At 44.4% G+C, this 22,877-nt stretch overlaps 1 protein-coding gene across 11 annotated transcripts in view; it reads right to left on the minus strand.

Annotated features, from left to right (window-relative positions):
* LOC146809242 (B-cell receptor CD22-like) overlaps positions 1-22,877 on the minus strand; it is a 481,112-nt gene that overhangs the window by 149,490 nt on the left and 308,745 nt on the right. For all 11 annotated transcript variants that reach the window (XM_085616059.1, XM_085616063.1, XM_085616056.1 and 8 more), the window contains one exon: positions 8,184-8,447. In XM_085616059.1, coding sequence (XP_085472185.1) covers positions 8,184-8,447 — 264 coding nt within the window. The remainder of the gene's footprint in view (positions 1-8,183; positions 8,448-22,877) is intronic.

Here is a 22,877-nt window from a genome sequence, read left to right on the forward strand (position 1 = left end):
AAGCACCGACTCAGAAAGTAAATCAGAACCCGATGGTTTGAGGTTACATTTCATAATGATGATTTTTTTTTACCGAAAGGATCTCTCTGACAAAAGCACTGACCTATTTAAATTATATGCATTTTGTGATCTGCATGGTACACATTCTTTGCAGCACACACATTAACCCTCTGTGATACATAAAATGAGTTAAAACTTCCACTTCACAAAACTCCTTTTCTCTCCAGGAAGAACATTAATCACCAAGTTATCTTGACATTTTTATTTTTGTATGACAATTTCGGAGGCCGGCAACGCAGCAGGTGCTTTTAAAACCATAAAATACTTCCAAATAGGCGCCCCCTCGAAGAGTCAGCACCCAGTGAGGTGGCACCAGTTGCACCGCCCTAAAGCCGGCCCTGAGAGTGTTAAAAGGAGGTCTTTGTGTCCAGACCTAACCACTCGTGCTTGTGGCGCGCAGCTCAAACCGGCCATTGTCATTCTGTTTGTGGCAATCAGCCGCAGACAGAATGACAATGGGCGGGAGGGGCAGCGAGGAGGAGTGCAAGGAGCCCCATCAGGGAGTTGAGGCCTCTGGCAGGGAACACCTCTGCTCCCTGCAGGGCCCGTAATCCCGGACAAAAGGCGTCCGTAAAAGCATAAGTGGCCACAGGGGGGGCAAGGAGGAGCAGTCCAGGGGGGGGGCAAGCGCCCCTCCTTGCCCCCCCCTGCGGACGCCCATGATCGGGCCTGTGATGTCTGGAGGTTTGTCCCATTGAATAGCCGGCTAACTCCTTCAACAGGCTTCCCCTTGGGGGCAGATAGAAGCGACATTAGCGACCTCTCCCCATTATGTGTACCTGGGGATTCACTGTGGGTCAATAAATAAATCAGGCGCACAGCGGACAGATACTCCTCTGTGAGTTCAAAGCAAACTGACACAAAACAAAGCACAGTCTGCCCTCAGACTCCACCGGGCGCCACATGCATTTCACGGTGACTAAGGCTAGCTCGTGACTATAGCCGCTCCCACTGAACCGGCGGCCAGGGTCTCTCGGGTTCTGCCTCTGCTTGGGATTTCCTGTTAGTTTCGTTATTTGCGTGGAAGAAGGACTCGTTTTGACACATTTTATTTGCTTTTTACTAGGGGTGGGTGGAATTTGCGTAATCGTGCTACGCAAATCTCCGCGAAACGGTAAAAAATCTCCGCGAACATGCAGAAATTCCGCGAACACGCGGAATTGCTTGTTCGCGATGCTTTTTTCCTATTCACAGTTGCTGTTTGCGTGCTCGGGGAGAAATATCTTGCGAACACGCATTTTTGAGAACGCGAACAAGAAAAAATTACGCGAAGTCGCAGAAAGCAGAATTTTGGGCAATTTCGAGTTCTCCGCGGAACGCGAAATTACCGAAATTCCGCAAATTCCGCGAGCGGAATTGAATTTACTGCCCAGGCCTACTTTTTACAGGACCTATTTATTTTTTTGCTTCGATCCCAGCTTCATTGTGTACTTTAGAGCTGGAGTGTAAATGTTGCTTATTAAAATTAAACTTTGTTCGGGAATCTCGTTTTTATTGTTCCATAATGATAACATGGTTCTATATTTTTAATTGAATTAGAAAATGCATTACTTTTATTAATGAACTATTTTGTTTTTCCTTTATATGTAGCTTATAAATATGAAACGCTGTATATTGTGCTGACTTTGGAACTAGGGAAACATGTTCAAGCGTCGGCTCCACATTTAGTGATTTTGGGAAAATAAATGAATCTTCCCTTTGCCTATGAAAAATGACAGTGTACTTGTGTAATGGTTCTGGTGCTTAAGTAAAGCGCTCCAATACTTCGTGTCGAGATCGCTTTATATTATGGCAATTTGGGAGCTCTGTAGAGATTCCTTCAATTGGGTCATTGAGAGCACCGTGTCCAGTCATGCCAAGGTGCTGTGTGTGGCGGTATCTGGTCTACCGGGACCGAATATTAAAACAAAACAATTTAGGCCTGTATTTTCCCCTTAATGATAACATGCTTTAATATGTTTAGCACTGTTAAAAATTGCATTTATTTTATCATGCAGCTTAGTTTTTCCTCAATATTAGTATGCTTTAATATGTTTTATTGAACAATGAGCACTAATACTGCACACTGGCAGCTAGTGGTCTTTGGAAGCAGTTTAGCACAAACACCCACCCGAAATTCAGCGACCAAGACCCACTTCTTCCTAGGGCAGAGGTGGGGTTCAGCATCGTCTTCTACACAGGAATATTTGGAAGATATATGGGCTAAGTAGGTCTTCTTAATAAATAATGTTCACAAGCCAAAGGTTCTAAAAGGAAGGGCACTCATAAAAGCTTTCAGAATGTAAATGGTGTGAAAATCAAGCCTAACCCTCATTCAACAACCCCAAGATATTGGTAGCAAACAGAACATTTCTCACCACAGATTAGAATGAGATTAAAAAATAATAGGTGATAGATATAATTTCATCATGGATGAGCAGGAGAATACCTGATCTGTGTACACTTACGGAAATAACGCTGTCAAAGCATTTTCCTCACTGTAGCTAGTCTGTTAGCTCTTTTATATTGAATCTTTGTCACCTGTTGCTGCATACCCACTGCGCATGCCCAGTCTGGTGGCACATTGAGTTATCCTGGTCCAGATGCATAGTATGCATGCAAGAGGGCCCCAACGCGGAAGGATAATCATTTTATCAACAGTGAATGGCACGGAGTGTCCTCTCCTCCTAACACTGTCAACACTATGGAACCCTCACAACCTTCACTCATTGGCTGAGCCTGGCAAATAGCCTGACTGGCTGAGGCATAGATGGAGTGCCCTTAAGTAAACGGTAAAGAGAGTTTCTGTTTCGGCCCATCCTCCCATCTGCCTTATGTCTGCTGTCCGCTGTCCCTCCAGGTCTCCTGTCCTGTTTCCTGCATTCTTTCACCCTCCTGACTCAGGTCTGGTGGACACACGAGCTAGCCTGGAGCTCTCTGCTCCCTAGTTCTTCTGCACAGTGCCCTGTCCTAAGCACTCGTCCATCAAAAGCAGGCATTGGAGCTGAATAAGAACATCACAATAACTGCAAAGTGTGAGACGTGTATGTGTGCGCGCCCATGTCTGTGTGTGAACTAAAGTGTAAAGGTTAGTATTTCTTCATATTTGTGCCTGAGTTTAATAGTTGTAAGAATGTCGCTGTTGGGGATATCTCCATATGGTGGGTATTCCTCCCATCTGAAGGCACTCATTTGGTTTGTCCCTTCCTGACACATGGTGACCATATTTGGCATAGTGTAACCATATGTGGCATCTGGTGGGTATCCCTGGTATGTGGTGATCATCCCTGCCATGTGGTACATTTTCCTACTGTGGTGACAAATATTGACACATGCTGCCCCTTCATGAAGGGAAATATATTGACTACTTAGCTGCTGTGGCTGCTCTCTTGGACGCCCAATGCCCATAACCTCCCCTGCCAACTCCCTCCCCCAGTGCTGAGCCCTTTGTTGATATCTGGGACGCTTTGTGTTAAGGCCTTCATAATCTTTTTTCCACAAAAGGCATGCAAGACAAATTTGTGTCCGTTTTCTCCAGTTTCGAGGATTTTAGAGGAATCCAGAGATGATGGACACAAACACTGACCACCCAGAAAAAGGCAACACAGTATGCACAAATACATATTCAATTAACACTTGCATCACAATAAAAACGCAGATCACCAGTGCACACGTTGCAGCAACAAAATCACATTTAGCGGAGGCATCGCTCTATAAAGGCGAGGCCAATTGGCAGTGCCAAGGCTTGTCTTTAATTGGATTCAACCTCTCCAGAAAGTGGTTGTAGGAAGGTGGAATCTGACTGCATGGTTGCCCCCACTTTTTCCTGGTGTTTTGCTGGTTTTCGGCTTAGTTTGGCTGGGATACTGCTATTCAGGACCCCAGACTATCTGATTTCTCTCTTAAATTGATTCCAAGTACTTTAGGTACACTCCATATTGGATTCTGGGGTACCCTTATAAGTCCCTAGTCTATGGTATACTATGTACCCAGGGCATTGGTACCCCAGAGGCCTACCAGGGGCTGCAGCATGTATTATGCCACCCCTGGGAAGCCTTCCAAAATGACACCACAGGACTGCTACTGCAGCCTGGGTTAGGTAGTGCATGCACCCCTTACTGAGATATAGGTTAACTATATCTCACCATATCACTGCACATATAAAACTATCAGTCACCCCTATGGCAGACCTTACTAATCCTGAAGGCAGGGTGCTGGGTTTTATGTGAGAGGATGCCCATGCATGAGCAGAGCTCCTCTGCAACCTTCGGAACCTTTATTCCGGGGTTGTTTGTGATGCAGACAAACCATATACTCTTAAGTTCATTATAACCAAACGGTAAATGCTAACTTTGGGATGGCTGCACAGAAACATTTTGTGTTTGGTGTCAAGCACCTTGGAATCATACCCCCACACCAGTAACTGGTGTGGGAGTATGATCCCACCCTTCTAGAGGGAGAGACATGACAGCACTGGTATACCCGGTGCCAACTAACAGAGCCCTGGCATCACAAAATGGATGCTGCCATCCACAGACACGAGTCTGCCCTCCTGCTGCTGGACGAAACTCCTGCAGGGGTGTACTGGACAATAGGTTTCCTGTCACAGACAGGCTTAAGTGTATTAGGGCTGGGTGGGTGCACTCCAAGAGTGCTTTGAAGTTCAGCATTGGGGGCACATTTGGTGTCCCTTTCCAATGCCAAGTTCAAACCGGTTGCAGCGGCTACCAGCCCCTGCTCTGGCGTGAAATTGGTCAAAGAAAATGGGTGTAGCCACCCCTCTTTCCTGACCCTCCCATAGGTGGGTCCCCAGAGTATGTCCAACCCCTTCCTCGGGTATAAAAAAGGAATCCCCGATTACAGAATTTTAGATTACAGCTGAACGAAACTCTGATACTGAATCCTGGAACTTCGACGATCTACCCTGAACTAGATGACAGAAGAATCTCCCTTGGAGTAAAGGAGTTACCCCCTGCTTGGCAGGCACCTAAGACGTATCTGTTCTGTTTGCATCTCCGAAGCTCCCGCTGGGCCCCGAAGAATTTTGCAACATAGGAGGTGGGTTTCTGTGGTCTCTGAGGTTGATCTGTGTACTCAGCAATTCTGAGGCCTGTATCCCTCGTGGAAGACCGTGCAACCCAAACCCCTGGACACCGCCTCTAGAAGCATCAGCTTTCCTGCGACTCCGTTTGGACTGGTGCAAGGCGCCCACTATAACTAGTGGACAGCATATGCCAGGCCACCTTCTCACAGTGGTCTTTTAGGTGGAACATTGCCAAAAACATAAAATGAATCATCATACATCTCTGCTATGACACCTTCAGAATCTTTAATAGCAGGAAGATCTATTGGCCCATGTGTCATAATTTAACTCTGTGTTTGTGGTGCCTCTTGGATGTATGTTTAGTATGAAAATCGACTACATACATGGCTGGACTTTTGAGGGTTATGAGCATTATCATTCCTGCTTCCTCCTGCAGGTTGGGTCTGGGCCAAAATGATAACTGTACCATTCCTCTTTGTCCTGAACAATATTTTCCGTGGAAACACTGACTGCTGTTGCAACAGAATTATTAATAAATTGTTTTAGGTTTTCCCTGAAAATCTTCCCACTGACTCCATCTCCATTTGAGGAGATTCAGTCATTATTGCATTTACAGGTTCTTTATTTTCTAATGCATTCTTAGGAACAAGCCAACGCATTTCTTAACAAAGAGGTAAACTAGAAAAAATAGAGCCCAATGAGAATATTTGGCTTGTTTTGTGAAGAAAAGGAGAGATAAGCAACCAGTACTTGTGTGTATTTCACGAGGATGGAGTTCAACCCCCAATGCACTCTTCTTGACTTGCCAGGGACCGAGCTTAGGACATACACACGAATAGTATGTGAGCACGTGCCCATGGGGAGGCCGCAAGAGGCCCTTGAGGGTAACGCGTGGTGAGTCGTGGTGATGGGGTGTGGAGGGGAGAGAGCCTCCCTACTTCTGAATATCAATGAAAGGAAATGGTAGCGCAGCCCTCGGCATTTCGCAGCAGTGATAAACTGTCAAATAAAACATACACAAATAATATATTCAACAACAGGAATAAATGAGAAAGTGGTCACTTAAAATGACCTGGAAGCAGCAGCAAGAAAGAGGAAGTGCTGGATGTTAGGGGGGTTATATATTGGTTATAGTCCGTTCACCTGTGCGAGTCACATCGGTAGTTTTTCTGCAAGGATTGTGGGTGGTTTAGTCTGCTCGGTGCTTAATCTGTACAAAAGAAATTGTACCAGGGCCCTCGTCAGGAGGACACTACACCTTGCACCATCTGTTGCTGCCAGTGACAGTGGTGCCAACACAACAACTATCCTGCACACTTTTACAAGTGTGACAATTCATACTATTCCAGGCCCCTCGAAGCTATAAGAATGGTTTGGGAGGCTATTAGTTATTGGAAATGTCAATTGAATTAATAAACAGCTTTTGCTGTGCTAATACCTAAATTAGGCAGACAGTGTCACCATGTATCAGTCTGTCATAAGTGTGGTGCTGGCAATTAAGTGCCGGTGCCCAGCACCAGAACCACCGGCTCAAATTAAGCACTGATGTCCATTATACTTTTTCTTATGTATCCCTATATTCACAAACTGGCTTCCATATCAAATTAACAGCTGGAGGGAAAAAAATTCTATAAAAAAAGCCTTTCTCTAAGCTCACTAAAGTGCTTTACAAGCTTGTATTTCAATAACTCTAAAGGTCAGCCTGTTGCACGCACAAAGATGACAACAATAAGATGTCACAATATTCTGTGGAACAATGGAGTCAAGTGCTGACGTAATCAATGGATTGAGACAATTCACTGTGGAATTCATATTCACATCCAAAGTAGGAGTCCGTGGATTACAGGATAATGCCATCAAAAAGGCAATTGCATGCCCTGCCCTTTTGGATGGTAAAAGTAATTTTTGGGGGGAGACCTAGAATTAATCCTGTAAATTGTGAGAAGCTGAAGTTTCTGAGGCCTCAACTGTGCAACTATCTTCCTTAGTAAATTGATGTCATGAGCAATTAGCAACTCTTAGGATAGCTTATTACGGTTGTGTGATGACTCCTGCTGGGGTGTACTTTTAGTCACTACAGTATATTATTCACATCTTTAATCATCGGGAATATGATCATTCTCATTCAGAGGATTTTCCTAAGATTTGTTTTACCCATGTAAATGCAACTAAGAGGATGGCGTGGAAAATGCGTCTGCTTGTGTTTTTTCTCTGCAAATGTAAAAGTAACCATTTGGGGGTCTAGGGAAATCTAGTGTAAGTGGTGTTCGAAAGAAAAGGTTTTATGACAGCCGTGTCTGCATATGGAGAAATCACAAATAACAAGCAACAAACAAAAGCAGTCCATAGGTTACAATATATAGTGTGTGTGGCACGACCTGAGCGATGGGTGAGCGAGCAAGGAAGAGAAAACAAGTGTATTCTTTCTAGAAAATAATAGTACCTATATTAGAGGGGTTGGTTGGAGGAGAGCTACATGGATGCTACGTGTGCATGTTGTAGTGGAAGAAAATGGTATTCAATGTGGAAAATCTGTGGAGTCCGTCTATTGACCACGAGAGCTCCCGGCTAGACAGGACATTGTGACACAGAGACCATACCCAGTCCTGAAAGCAGCTGTTCTTTAGGCAATACATTTCCTATTAGGATGGCTGTACATGTACTCTTTTGCCACTTGACCTTAAAAAAGAAGAAATCTCGATGGGAGACCCCCTCAATCTGAAACCTCCGCATGCAAGGTTACCTTCCACGTACTGCTTGAGCGCGGCTGAGTGCAATGGGGTGGTGCACAGTGGCTGATTTAGGCTCTCAGTCCAGCCCGGTTAGCTTGTATTCCAAGAAACGTCAGAGACACATACCTTGTCATATAGGTCTACACAGAAGCACCGGACTCCAAAGACAAAGTACCTTGGTGTTGAATACAACGCTGCAGACGGGTTGTCCTCGCCCTCCTGCTTTAAGTGAGATGCACGAGTCTAAATCATACAGATCAAATGTCAGCTCATTCTGCACCCCCTCTGCAGCCATAATAAGAAAACACGTGATATGACTGGTGATCATTGGCAAGTATAAAATACATACATGCAACACATTAACTCACGCTCAATGGTTAGTTTCAGGGGTGGGGACTTTCCTGATCCCACTGCATTTGTTGCAGCGCAAGAGTACGGCCCGCTGTTCCAGGCGACGCTGTCCACAGTAAGTTCCTGGCCATGGCCTAGTGAAGGCTTTTGGTCCTGACCCACATACCAGCTGTAGTCAAACACATCAGGATTACCAACAGCAGAGCAGCTGAAAGTCACCCTGCCGCCTTCTCGTAATGTTTCGTTTCCACGAATAACAACTGCTGTATTCTTGGGAGGATCTGGGAATTAAAATAGAAATGATTACTTCATGTTATATATACTTCTTCTCTGTATTGTCTTCAATTCAATGGTGCAGCATGAAAACAGCTCTAACACAAGTTGGAAAACATTACCCACGCAACACAACCTGCAGCACATGAGGGGAAATTCAAGAGCAGTGAAATGTAAATATGATGCTGTCGTTTGTTACAATTATCTTGATAATATGTCAGACCAGAGAGGAAATGTAAAATATGTTGTTTTTTTCTATCAACAAAATCATGTTGAACATAGATGGCATTGTCAGTTTGAATCAGCTAAAGAAGATGATCCAGTCCTAGAATATGGAACACTTATAGATAATGGACAATAGTAGTGTTCATTGGAACATGCGCTAACAAAAGACAGGCACATGTTTTATTGCACATTCTTATAAAGCGGTGGTCTGGTAGGTGTCTGTGCTTTACATAACGAACAATGGATAGGTCGATGGATCTTCAATATTGCAGTGACCAGAGTATCTTTATAATAATATGAGTGACAGAGAACAGGACCTCACAACTTGCATTGCATTCAGGATCAATGAGCATAAACATCAAGGCGGGCAGATTTAGAGGAAACTTTGGGAGAGGGGAATGAAAGGGGAAAAGGAAAGAGTGTTTTAGGACTTAAATAGAGGAGGTGCATAGTGAGGACTAGGAGAAAAAGAAGGACAGAGAAAGGGGGTAACAGGTCAAGGTTGTGTTTAAATAGCTAGGTTTTGTTTTTGGGCAGAATTGAATGAGGTCTTCAAAATATCAGATGTCTTTGGGAATGGAGCTCCTGAAGGATGGAGCTGTGTCGGGGGAGGACTGCCTGGCGCTGAGTGGTATTTGACCATCCTGGTGTCAGGTTGAAGATCTCTTTCCTCCTCAAGCTTTTAGCTCCTCCAGGGATGTTTAAGGCAGTGAAGTGCATGTGCACAGACCACAAAGCAATAGAACCCTCATGACAGGTGCACAAACTAAAATTCAAGCTTAGTCTCAAGAAAGATCATGGACCTACAGTCTACAAGAATTTATCAAGTGCCACGGTCCTCCAACACGCTGCAAGACAGCAAAACAATGTCCTTGGCTCTGCAGACATTGTTAGAAGGCCTGTGGAAGATCCCTAAACAACAAACAATACATCCAGCTATATTCACATGACTCATTATTAAAGCTTTCGGAGGAGTTTACAGAAAAGATCTGAATATGAGAAGTACAAACACAAACATGCCAGTGAAGCTGTCCCAGTCTATGCAAACTCACTTGGGGCTCCTGAGATTCCAGATGAATGAAGAGCTCTTCCCCAGGCCCAGTGGTAGCGTTTCCATTCTAGGTGCACCATTACACGCACGTTAAATGGTCCACTGTCCTTCAGTTTTATAGAAAAGGCCACTATATCTAGGATACGGTGGACTATCACCCCACCTAAGCCTTCTATCACTGCATCTGCCGCACTATTGAATAATCATCACTCACTAGGCCCTCAGTGATGCACTGGGATCTCACCCCCATCTCAAAGTCTTTCCAAACACCACTCAGTAAACCTGATAGATGGAGAATACCTTCAAAAAAGAGAAAAATTCCCAGTCTTCAGGAAACAATTATCAATTGGAATTAGAATGATTTTTACAAATAAGTTAATTTTCTTGAAGAGAAACACTCAGTGCAACCTAGGGGATGCCTGTGCTAAGCTGCCACTAGCAGAGAAAATAGAATCATGCATGATGGACGAAGGCAAGATTGATTGTAAAATAGAAAAGATCCTATGGGGGACCCATGAAGAAAGCATCCGATTCCTCAGAAACAAGATGCATGAGAAAAAACCATTCCTTGCTGTGTAAGTAAGCCTAAAGACCTCGGAAGGGAAGGGCGCATTACTTTTTTCCAGCACCATGCAGAATTCCTAAGTCATTAACTATAATCATACTGCATGTATGAATGAAGGAGTGGATACCAAAAAAGAAGACCGGGTCTGTATTGTGACACAAGGCTACTTACAATGTAAGACAAACTTATTATTAACAAAAGAAACAAAAAGTAAAAACGCCCATTTCCAGGGTCTAAGCTTTCTTGGTCTTCCCAAAAGCTTATAAAAATATCAGCATTAAAAGACAGTTTTCTTCTCTCAAGCATAGCACATCTATGTGGCTCGCCGTCTGGGAAGTCCTCAGTGTGAACCCAACAACATGAATGAGGTATCTGCAATCACGATTCTCACCAACAGTTTTCATAGCTGGGTAGAAAGACTGATGAGAACATCAGTATTGGTGTCCCTGGCACATGTCAAGCAGCATTTCCAAGTGTATTTCTGGTACCTTTTTTGGCAACTTAATACATAAGGTAACTGTGCCACTAGATAACATCCCATGCCCACAACTATAGACCACCTTCCACACTGTCCCGTTTCAGCATGGCCAGGTTTACCCCTTTCCATTTTCCTTTACATCCTGTTCCACATCTGATTGGTTAAAATGCTATTCTGGTCTCTAAACCATTCTCTAGAAAACAGGTTTTACCAGCCCTGGCAAATATATAGATAACAAGATTGCCTTACCCTGGCCCATTAGAGATAATGGCTATGTCATCTAAATGCAGACATTTTTTCAGGCTCGTTATTACTCTCCCCTAGACTAAATTTGTAGCTGTGTGGTTTGGATTATGATGTCCATATGCTCAGCTAGCAAAATGATCCAGTCTCCCACCATAATCTTACTGCTGGGAGAAGTCCACATCCCTCTCCCTTAATGCAACTATTGGGAAGGGAATTCACTAGTCACAATTTATCACCAGTCCCGAGATCAGATCTCTTAACCATTGTTCTTCTAGGTGAATGATGTAAAGATTAGGATGTCCCACCTGACATTTACCTGCCTGTTCTTCATGTTAAATGAGTGGGCACTCCTTTTTAGGTCTCGCTGGCGTTGCAGCGCGAAGCGCTGCCGCCAACGAGTACTATTGTTGCCTAGTTGCCTCCCAAGGGAGACAGATCGGGGCACGCGCAGCGATCGGGGTCTGTGGACGTGCAGACGCACACACAGACACACGCGCGCGCACACACCCCGCCGCTGCCGACCCCGGCTGCCTAACACGCGCGCGCACACAACCTCGTTGCTGACTTGCTCCACGGAGACGGCTTGTTTTAATGAGGCACTCATTCTTGTGCGTCAGCGCCGTGAATCACGAGATGCTCGGTTTTTGCTGAGTTAGAGCGAGACACGTGTCCCGTCTCTGATAATGCGCCTCTAGTTGAACGTGCGTGTAAACACCGAGTGAATAAACTGCTGCGATTGTTCCCCAGGAAGTCTCTTATCGGTGACAATGAAGCGTTAAAGGTATCTGAGTTTCTCTGCTACCTATAGACAGTGGACATGTGTGTGTTCGGGGCTCTTCGACAGGGGTGCTGCCTGTTACTCTCTAACTTGACTGAACTGCTGTGGTTCTCACTTTTCATAGTTTATCTTTGCTCTGCTCCTTGTGTTTTTGTTTCCTTTTTGCATACACGATGCACAGGTTCCATATTTGTGTTCTGTGTGAACTTTCCTGTTCCACAACAAAGTCCAGTTTACCGTTTTTCTGTCTGTAATTTTGAAAATGCGGCGCCCCGCGCTTGTGAATGCCTTAATTCTCAGAAGGCAAAGCGATGTTTGTCTCTGTGCTCTGATCTGCGAGAACGATACTCTTGTGTGTGTGAGGCTGCTTTGGCTGTTGGGACACGGCTAGTTCCTTGCTTCGTTCCCAAGTGCCTTTCTCGTTCATTGTGAATACCTGCTCGCTGGAATGAGACACTGCTCGCTCTTGTTCTTTTTACCTTCTCCCATCTGAACTCGGGCTGAAACGTCTTCAGGGAAATCTTTAATGTAGGCCATTTTAGATTGTATCCCTGATTGCCAAATATGCACATACTTCGGTTGTTCACAGGCCGTTTGTTATCGTCTTGCTGGGATACTTGCTTAGATGCCAAGTGACGTGCATTTATATGAAAGAAAAAGTAAACGTTTCCACCTGTATGCGCGAAGATGGCGATGAAGTTCACTTCAATGTATTTCAGTCAAAAGTTCAAGTTGGGCCAGCTTTTCAATATGATTGGAACTTTGATGAATGGAGAACCACACATTTTTGATTAGTATAATGGTGGTGGGGTAATTTTCCCTGAAAATGTTAGGATTCGTTTCCGATTGCTTTTCTTCTAAAGTGGAGTGGCCCAGATATTTACGTCTATTCTCCTCATGTTGTCAAATATTAATAGTTTTGGGCGAAGAGCGCGCATGTATCAGGTTTATTGGCTACCTGCTAATGTATGTGTATGTCTTAATGGCTAAGTGTACATGCAAACAAAACAGGAGTGCTAATTCTCCAGTTCTGAATGCCATCATTTTACAAGAAATCCCAAAGCTTGTGGTCACCGTTTCAAAATGTTCAAACAGGAACCCCACCCAGGATATTCACATACTTCAAGTTACTAAGGACCTGTCTCTTTCAACAATGATTGCTTTAACATCAGTCGTAATCATTCCTTTTGATCTCATTTCCCCTCCACCGTCTATAGAGCTGATTTTCTTATCCGTCCCAACTACTCCTGCACACCCCCTTGCATGTTTCCACTTTTATTAGCATCTTTGTTCCTAATCTATTAAGCCAATTAAGCCTAATGAAGGAACAGTTAGCATGCTGAGCCCAAAACTGTACCACTAGTTCTGTATGAAAATCAAATATATATTGAGCTCGCCTGTGTTTTTTGATCTACAAAGCACCTTTATGTAAATGTTTATATTATGTTTCTAGACCGGTTCTAGTTTAGTTGGCACCTTGTTCAACTGATATCTGCCTCTACTTCCCTTCTCATAGGCCTGGTAGTATGTTTCACACTCTGATGGATGTATGTTCATTGTTTAGGGCCAGCCTATCATTTATTTGATAAAATGAATACAGCCATATATAGCACATCATTGCAAATCATATATGTTTTTGGTTCAAAGAAGGGGCGCATCGTAAAGATGAAGAGGTTGGTTCTTATGTGAAACTTCATAATGAGCCGGATCTCTAGTTTGGCCTCATGGAGGCAGGTTTCCGTGCACACCTAGGCTTTTCTTCCTTCCTTTTTTGTTTTTTTTGTTTTTGAGGCACACATCAGCTCTCCCACTGAATTTCGAGAAATACGTTTTGGTGCTTAGAACACTCCACCCCCACCCAGGTGCACACCGTAATTTATTGGCACACTACAGGTATTCCTATTCCCAGTAGGTCTCATTAAAGTGTCCTGAAACCTGCAGCATTTAATGAAACAGATGCATGAACAAGCCTAGGCTGGGATAGGGAGGGAGTGGACTGTTTGAACCTTATGTCCTTACCATCTTATGCTCTTGTCAGCTGTACATACTTTGTTCATGTAAGGTATTACAATCTCTTTATGACACAGGGCACTGATTTTTATTGTTTGCATGACCTGGCTGGCACTCATCTGACAGGTGGATTATCTTGATGTTCTAAATGTGCATAGTTGCTGACATATTACCCTTCGTACAGATCTTCATCAGGATTCGAAACATTTTTACCAGACCTGCAGGTTATACAAGTTAGTATTTCACAAATAGATGTGTTCAAATTCAAAAAGTTGGTATATTTTTATGATGGGTGTCCTGAAGAATGGAAAGTACTCAGAAAAGTGAAAATACATTATAAATACGAGATAACAAATGCTGAAATGGGGTTTTGATCAGAAGTAACACACTTTTACGTCAGTTTGGGTTGGGGTAGTGGATATTCAGCCAATGTTATGAAGGTCATCTAGGGATGTCTGTTATAAAAAGATATTCATGGTAACGCGTTGTATGGACGGGGATGGATGCTGCTAGGCACGGGAATCTAATTTGTGCTTGAGAAGTGGCAGATCTGTGAAGGTGTTTATTATTGAAAGTATCCATTTGAATTTACTGAGGGACCTAATTGAAGTTAGGTATTGATCTAATTGGGCCACTTTTTGTTGTAGAAAGACAAGCAGTTGGCATAGTCCTTAAGGCTCAGGATAGAAGAGAAATTGACCACTTAAGTGATAATTTAATTGTTTCTAGGTGGTGTGTTCTACAGGGAAGAGCTCCCAGAGGAAATTATACTGGATGATGACCCGCAATTTGTTAGTGCCGAAATGGAACTGTATCTTACTGAATGTGGCATAAGCCTTGAAAATTTCTGTTTCACTGCTACATTCTGAGTCGAAAGTTTAATGGGGTTGTCCAGGGGCCGGTTAAATTGTCTGCTAGAGAAGGTATTGCATAGAGTAAAGCTCTTAAAGTTTCAATTCCGAACTACAGAAATATGCCCAGTGATGTCGGGTGTATCTATTTAATTATTGAGGAGGCAAAAACTTGGTATTAGATTTTTCCTTTGTGATTGCAAAAATGTGGAAAAGAGTCAGTGGTTGATAATGGGGAAAATAAAGCAGGAAGTGGATGTGTACAAAGGAAGGATTAAAGATATGTGGATTACGGGTGAAGGCAAATGTGGGGGGCATAGTGGAATAAGACTGCGGTAAATTGAGACAATGTGTTTTTCGGTGTGTTGGAGTCTGAGGTGAAAACCATTGAGGGGATCAGCTCTTCAATTGAAGTAGAATTGTTGAGCCTCATGGTGACAATGGTCTTTGTTCCCGTACCAAAGAAGGAACAAATCTTACGCACCACAATGTCCTACTTGGAGTGAAAGGGTAAAGCATGTTGTGTGGTTGCATAGTACAGGTTAGCTTTTTTAGGTCTCGCCTAGCGTTACAGCGCGCATGCGCTGCCATCGCTTTGCGAGGCATGCAGTATATACTGTAGTGTGGAAGCTTCGTGGAAGCTCCACCCACTCTCTGCCCATTGGCTTTTGTCTTAAATGCTGCCTTCCGATTGGTTTGAGGCTTGTTAGTCCTTCCTCATTCATCATTTGTATCCTTCCACGGCTATTGGCCCCTTTACTCCTAGCACTATTTTCTTCCCTGTCTCCCCACCCCATCGCCCCCTCCCTCAGTCTGTTACTTTTTAACCTCCCCTGCCCCTCCCCTCCCACTCTCGTTCGTGTTTTCTTGCCTGCCGGCAATTCCGTTTTCATTTTATTATTGCCACCTTGAAATATGCGCGTTCAAGATGCTTGCTGTACAAAAACTTCTCTTGTTTAATGAACTAGATTTTAATGTTACTCTAAATATAATAAGACTCTAGGCAGCATTTGGGGTATGCATGGCAACTGACGCCTCTTAGTTCACAAATGGTATTGTTGTCGGGCAGGAGGAGCGGCAGTGTTTTAACTCATGCTTGAAACAACAACTTTTAATAACTTCCCCTCAATTCAGTGCTATATTCTTGTGTACTGATGTGACGCGCTAAAGAAATGCACTTTTGTGAATTCTGAAGAGACATTATCGCACATTTACATCATATTTACTGTATGATTAACATGCCCATCATTTTCACGTCTCGCCCACTGGCTCGTATACACTTGGCTCTTCTCCGGCTGGGTCTACCTGCTAATTCATATATTGGCTTGCGCACCTCTAACAAAGAGAGATGAATGGATACATGACAGTGAGCCCAGTAGATGGGAGAAAAATAGACTGGTGCAGAAAAACAGACAAAGTCAGTCTCCATTGCCTCACATCAGAATCATCACTTTCAATAACCTGGAAATCTCCTGGCAACTCCCGCATGCCCCAACCTCATCCCCTCAATATATTCTTAGCAGAAGAGGCAGATTCCGAGCTGTGCCCTGCTGGTGCAGAGGAGAATGGCAGAGTCTGTAGAAGCGCTACAATCCCTAGCCTCTCCGGGCGGGCACCTAAGCCTTCTGGGTGCCTTCACACTCGGGATAAATGAATACATTTTGTTCTGTGCTTTAGTCGCCCCTCTGTGATCACTGTCTGGTAGATGAACCTCTGTGTTAATAAACACATTGAAAGAGGTGGTTGGGTACAAACAAACAACAGCCACAATATCGTACGTTTTGAACGTGTAGTTAAATAACTGCTCATCGAGTACCTCTTTGGCTGATCATTCCATGGCACTACCAAAATTACATTTGAACATATTTGCTCAACTGTAAAACACTCCCTTCTATGGGTCATTTAACAACTCAGGGCTTTGGGGTTAGGTAACCTACTTTGGATGCTGTGTAAAAGAGTAAACACAAAAATTAATGCAATGAAACTAGGCAACCAGTACTGTCTAAAACACTGTGAAAACTGACATGCATTCTGGCATTTTGTTTAGTTAATGTCGATTTCCTCATAGATGCGAGTAAAGTACTCTTAATATCTTAATTAAATCTCCACTCTTTTAACTAATAGCACCAGGCGACCTTTGACAACTAGGCAATGAATACATTTTCATGTACCTCCGAAGCCCCCCTGCCCCGTTGGCAAACTTCATTGCCTCCCAGTGTTTTGGTGATAACCAAGACGCACGATAGTGAGTCAAATAGTCCAGAAAATGAAAGAGAAGCCGGGATTCAGATTCACATGCTCCGATCGCGTTGTTTAGTCTGTAAGCACTACTTTTATTAATGAGCTTCGCATTATTAAAGCACCACAGTGTGCATGTGTGGTGACACTTCACCCATGAGGTACGTGCCAAGCAATTGTTGACACAATCCACACTGCGTCATTTTCAATATATTTATTACAAAGTGCAGGACCTTTCCAAGGGATTTTGCACACTACATACATTCATTCCAAAAATAATACGTGTAGGTAAAAAAGAAATTGCCATTTACAACGTCAATAGCTCTAACTCACAAATGCGAGACCTATTTGCATTGCAAATGCTTGTTGTTTCCTCTCTCCAAGTTGAAGATCCCCATTATTATACACCAGGTGTGTAATCAGCAAAATATGGGAGTCTAAAAGCTTTCGGATAATTGTGACTCGCCTTTTTGTGAGACATAGTACAAACAATAGCAAGAGATTGCAACTTCACATTTATTAACATGCTTACTAGTCTGGATATGTATAGGACATATTCAAAGGGTTAACTGTGGAGTGATGCTTATTGACCAGGACCACCAGAGTGACTCCAAGGGCAATGTGGTCTGTCTCCTGACTAGAGCCTCAGGGACAGAAGGGTCCAACAACTTTGAACCCAGCACCTGGACTCTGCCATATGAGAGTTCTACCTTGCCAACTGGTGTCAGCCCAGTCCTGGACTTTTAGAAGTGGGCCTGAAGGTGCTCTGCCAGCACTCTGGTGGATCCAGCAGGACCAACGTATTACTTCTGCTGCACAGCGCAACTCTGTGCAGAACTGATTCATCGCCTAAGCCACGTCGACTTTACCAGTGGAAGGACTACGCATCATCTTTGCAGCTTCATAGGAACTGTTGCAAAGTAAAGCACCCCCATAGGTCCTCATATAACAAGCCTGTCATCGAAGGCAGCCTCAAAGCTGAAACAGGACAATGCATCACAATCCTCGCAGCTTCCTTGGAACCAGCTTGTGCGTGACATCTTGAGGCAGAACTTCACATCGCCAGTCCCTCATCAACAGCCTCCTTGATGATGGCACAGGACTGCACATTGCAGCCCCTCAGAGCAGAAGCTGTGCAATGCTTGTCTGATTAGGAGCTTGCATCACCTTGGCTGCACAATGCATCCTTGATGCGGGGCTCTGGTACCCTTTGCAACCAGGATTTAAAGTACTTTTTTGGTGCTATTGTATCATAAACCTTTAAAATTGCGTACCTCCGGTTCTATGGATTGGATTTTTGTCATTTAGGTCTTGTTTTATTATTAAAATGTACTCTATTTTTCTAATCTGATGTGGTATTTTTCTTGTGTGATGTTTTCACTTTTTTACTGTTTGAAGTGCTGCATAAACATTTCACACATTGCCTCCAAGTTTAGCCTGACTGTTCTGTAGCTGTGCTTGGAAAGGGTTTCACCCCGCACAAGAGTAAAACACACGCACACGCACACACACACCCCCCAACGTGGCTTCCGCACTCCATGGCGGGTGCACCAACAAGCGAGGCAGGAACTTGCGTGCTACACAGCAACTAATACACTGAAAGTGGGGCACTCGCAGGGTCAAAATAAATGTATTGATTGCAGTTACTTTGCCATGATGCGTTTCAGCGTTCTGTCTTCCTCAGATGCCTTCCACTGCATGTAACTTAGTGCGTTGCCAATGATTGGTTCAAATACCATATCGACCATTATATATATATATATATATATATATATATATTATCTACTGGCGGTCGCCAGTAGATAGTTATAGTTAGGACCGAGTTCCCATAGAAAATCTGAAAATTCTATTTTGAATAACTTTGGCACTGGTTGACTTATCTTCGTGAAATTTTCAAAACTAATGGGGCGCTCCGCTCAGCTCCTACCCTGAAATTCTCGGGGTGATTCGTCAAGCGGGGGCTGAGAAAAAAGGGGGGTCCCAAAACGCGTTTTCCCCATGCATTTTCCCATAGGACCTTTAGTCGAAGGTACAGCCCGAACGACTGAACAGAATTACTTGAAATTTGGCAAAGAGGTAGTCCTCAGGTCAGGCATGTGCCTTTTGCATATATGGTGTCAATCTGTTCAGTAGTTCCCGAGAAAATCAAAAGTAAAATCACATACATATCTGGGCGGAGCCTAACCACACATCTCAGCGTGAGATCTGATTGGCTGTCAGCACTTCATTCAAGAAGTGTTGGCAGGCATCTTGGGACCAATGTACATGATAGCACCTCATTAAAAAGCATTGCAGTTAATAGAAGGTTTTAAGACTTTAGTTACATTATAAATCATTTGTTGATGGTACCATACTCATTTTAGGAATTGTGGTGTGTTCTAAGGGGATTTTACCATGTGAAAAAGCCTTCTGCTGTGATATCATGAATCATGTTTGAGAGAAAACTATTATTTTCTCATGCTTTTCCCACAGAGGTTTGGAAGGTGATCTATAAGCTAAACTGAGAGCATATTTTCTGTAAATTCACATTATCTTTCTCAGTCATGTGACAATGAAGTCTGACATTCTCAGTAAAACATGTACATCCAACAAGGGCAGAGACTGTCAGGTGATTCCAATGTGTTCTACTGCAGCTTCCCAAAGTGTTCTAAAGAACAACTAGAGCGCTAACAGTCCTACTTATGACAAACGTATGGCACACCTGAAGCCATCTTGGTTGGAATAAAGTGGTAACTCTTAAAACATTTAATTTAAAAAGGAACAAAATGAGGGGGTTCATTTTGCCATAGAAAGTACGATTAGTGGTGCGCTACATTAAACCTGCGTCAGGTTTAATGTATGTAGGGTGGGCGTTCCATCGGAAAAAGCCTTGGAAAAGTGATGCAGTGAAATCTACAAACGTTTCCGACGCGGCTGCGTCAAAACCCTGCGCCTGATTGAAGCAGGCGTAAGACATGACGCAGCATGTTCGGTATGGGCAGCCCCTGAGCATTGCTGGAGTTGCGTCGTGCTTGCGACATGACTCCAGCAATGCGCCGCCCTTATACCATCAGATGCGTCACGCATCTGTTTATCCTTGCGCCAAGATGCGCTGCATTGTAAATGCGGCGCATCTGTGGTGGCGCAAGGGTACACTTGCGCGACGCATCTTTCCTGGCGCATCCCTGCTGATTTGTGCGCCAGGAAACATAAATCTGCCCCTGAAAGTATTCCCACTGAGGAGACCAGTGTTGCCAGATTTTTAGACCCATCCCAAGCCCAAAGCCGCTCAAATATAAGCCCAAAATAAGCCCAATCAGACCAGTTTCAGCCCAAAAACCAGCCCAAAGTAGCAAGTCTCCAGTTATGCACAAATTGTCATCAGAAACTCACTGTGACTTCTAAGAGCCCCTGCAGCTCCACTCTGCCTATTGCTTAAAGATTCAGACCCCCCCCCGAAATCAGCTCCAGTTCAATCGGCAAACAGTGTGCGTCAGTGCGCGCCTTGGCATCAGCAACGTGGTGAAGCACGGAGTGTTAGATTCATGCCAGGACAGTGGTAAACAGACGCACGCGGTGCTGCCAGCAGGTGCGTGCGAGGTTTGGTGGCCCCTGCACGACCGTTTTCGAAGCTGGGCTGGTCTACGAACAACCAATGTGGTCAGTTTTGGTTTGGGTGTTAAAACACTCTTTACCTACGTCAACTTCCTGGCATCTATCAATATTCATCACTTCCTACAAATAGGGTGACCAACAGGCATGGGTGAAAATTCAGGATGGTGAGTGTAAAAATTCAGGACAAAGGGTCAAAATTCAGGACAAAAATTCAGGACGGGAGGTCAAAATTCAGGACAAAACTTCGGGACAAAAGGTACGTTTTACAGACATATCAAAAGAGGTCGCGTAATAGTGTATAAGTAATTCCATCTATATCCAAACATATTCATCCATTTGAAAACGTATGTATCTTTCCATCCATCATTTCACTCATCCATCCCTCCATCCACACTTTCACTCATCCATTCATCCACCCTTTCACCCTATCCATCCGTACACTCATCCATCCACTCTTCCACCCAACCATCTACTCATCCATCCAGCCATTTATCCACTCACCCATCCAGCCATCCTTTCACTTAATCATCCATCCACCCAGTTACTCATCCTACCACCCAGTCCCCTTTTCAGTCATTCATTCCTCCTCCCTTTCTCTCTTCATTGACCCTTTCACTTAGCCTTCCTTCCTTTCTTCTTTCCACCCATACTTCAACTCATCCACTCATGAATCCATCCATTGACCCTATCACTCATCCATCCATTCACTCATCCATCCACCCATTCACTCACCGATCAGCCACCCTTTCACTCATCCATCCTTTCGCTCATTATCCATCTACTCACCCTTTCATTCATCCATTCACCCTTTCACTAATCCATCCAGCCATCCACCCATCCCTTACTCACTTCCCACCTTTTCCTCGTAATTATGAGCTGAGCCTTTGTCTGCAGAGTTGCAGACAGAAGAGGCCCATCAAGAATTTTGCCCTTGCTGTCTTCCTAAAGCAAGGGGTGGGGTGGAGGAGGGTTCACTATGCACCTGCACATAGGCAATCTGAAAAAGTGGAAGTCATGAGTCATGCATGATGCACAGTGCCAGGCCATGAGGTGATTGTGACATGGTGTTTCCAGGGCTTTAAGCTGGGTGAAAAAACTGGGGGTCTGATGTAATTAATGGTGTTGCTTAAAACAACTAAGCTAAAAATCTGTGCTTAGCATTGTGTGTCGCCGGACTGGTATTTTGCCTCTTCTGTCATTGCATCCAGATATATATCACAACAAGTAACGTTACACCTACAACAAGCCAGAACCATTTGCTTTGTTAATGGATGTTAGTTGCATAAAATAAAAATGCAGAAACCATGGCTTCCTTGAATATAATATTGAAACTGCACTTTTCTAAAATGGTGAGACTGAAAGAACTCTAGCCCCTTCTTTTCAACTTGTTTCACCAGCTTCTTTGAATTAACTGGATTCTGTACCCAGTCTCTCTCTTGGCTGCCCCACAGCCTGTCTTTCCTCCAGCGGGCGGGAGCCGCCATCTGCTCTTTCAGCTGACGGGCAATCACGGCCTCCGACAGTGTCGCTGGGGTTTACACGTTGCCCCGGAGAGGTCCAAATTACGGACCGTGGTTGGTCACCCTACCTAAAAAATGCACGCGCCCTTAATTCCCTGCCCCAATCTCCACTCTGTCTATTGCTTAAAGACTCAGCCCCCCTCAAAAAATTTTCTTACACCCCCTCAACCCCGTAATTTGGCTCTAGTTGCGCCTATGACTCACTCACCTGAGGTCCGGCGTCGAAGTCCGGACTCAGCAACTGCGGGCGCCGCCGGGCGGCCTGCTGCTGTGCTGCGTTCATGCGTCCCGTCCAGCCATCCACCGTTGAGCCAAGCGCCACCGCCGCGCCGAAACTCGAAAGTAAGATCCCGTGATGTCACTCAGTCCCAGCATTATAGAGAACCGCAGGGGCTGGGCAAAAAATGATACCCAGGGCCGTCATTGGTTGCGTTTTCGCGCGCTACTGGATTGACGGCCCTGGGGGACCCCCACATTGGCCCGCAGTGCCCGCACACACACAAGTTAACAACAAAGCTAGGTGACCCCTCTGGGTGGCGCGTGCGGCGGTGCAGCACGCATGTGCAAAATAAGAGTGAGTGCACTGTGCACTACGAAGAGTAACAAGTTAGCATTCTAGACTGCACAACATCACGTACGCCTACGCCGTAATGATGATGCATGCCTCCTCGGGGTCGGCGCCCGCCCAGGCCAGTGAAATTGCGCACACCCTTTCAATTCTAGCCCAAAAAGTAGCCCCCCGCCAGGCATGGGTTTTTCCCGCACAACTGGGAAAAAAGTCACCCAATTGTGCAGGAAATAGCCCAATCTGGCAACATTGGAGGAGACTGCAATAAATGAGGAATTAGGAAACTTCATAACAAATAAATCTCCCAAGATGGC

The sequence above is a fragment of the Triturus cristatus genome, chromosome 7, assembly GCF_964204655.1.
Source record: "Triturus cristatus chromosome 7, aTriCri1.1, whole genome shotgun sequence".
Classification (NCBI taxonomy): Eukaryota; Metazoa; Chordata; class Amphibia; order Caudata; family Salamandridae; genus Triturus; species Triturus cristatus.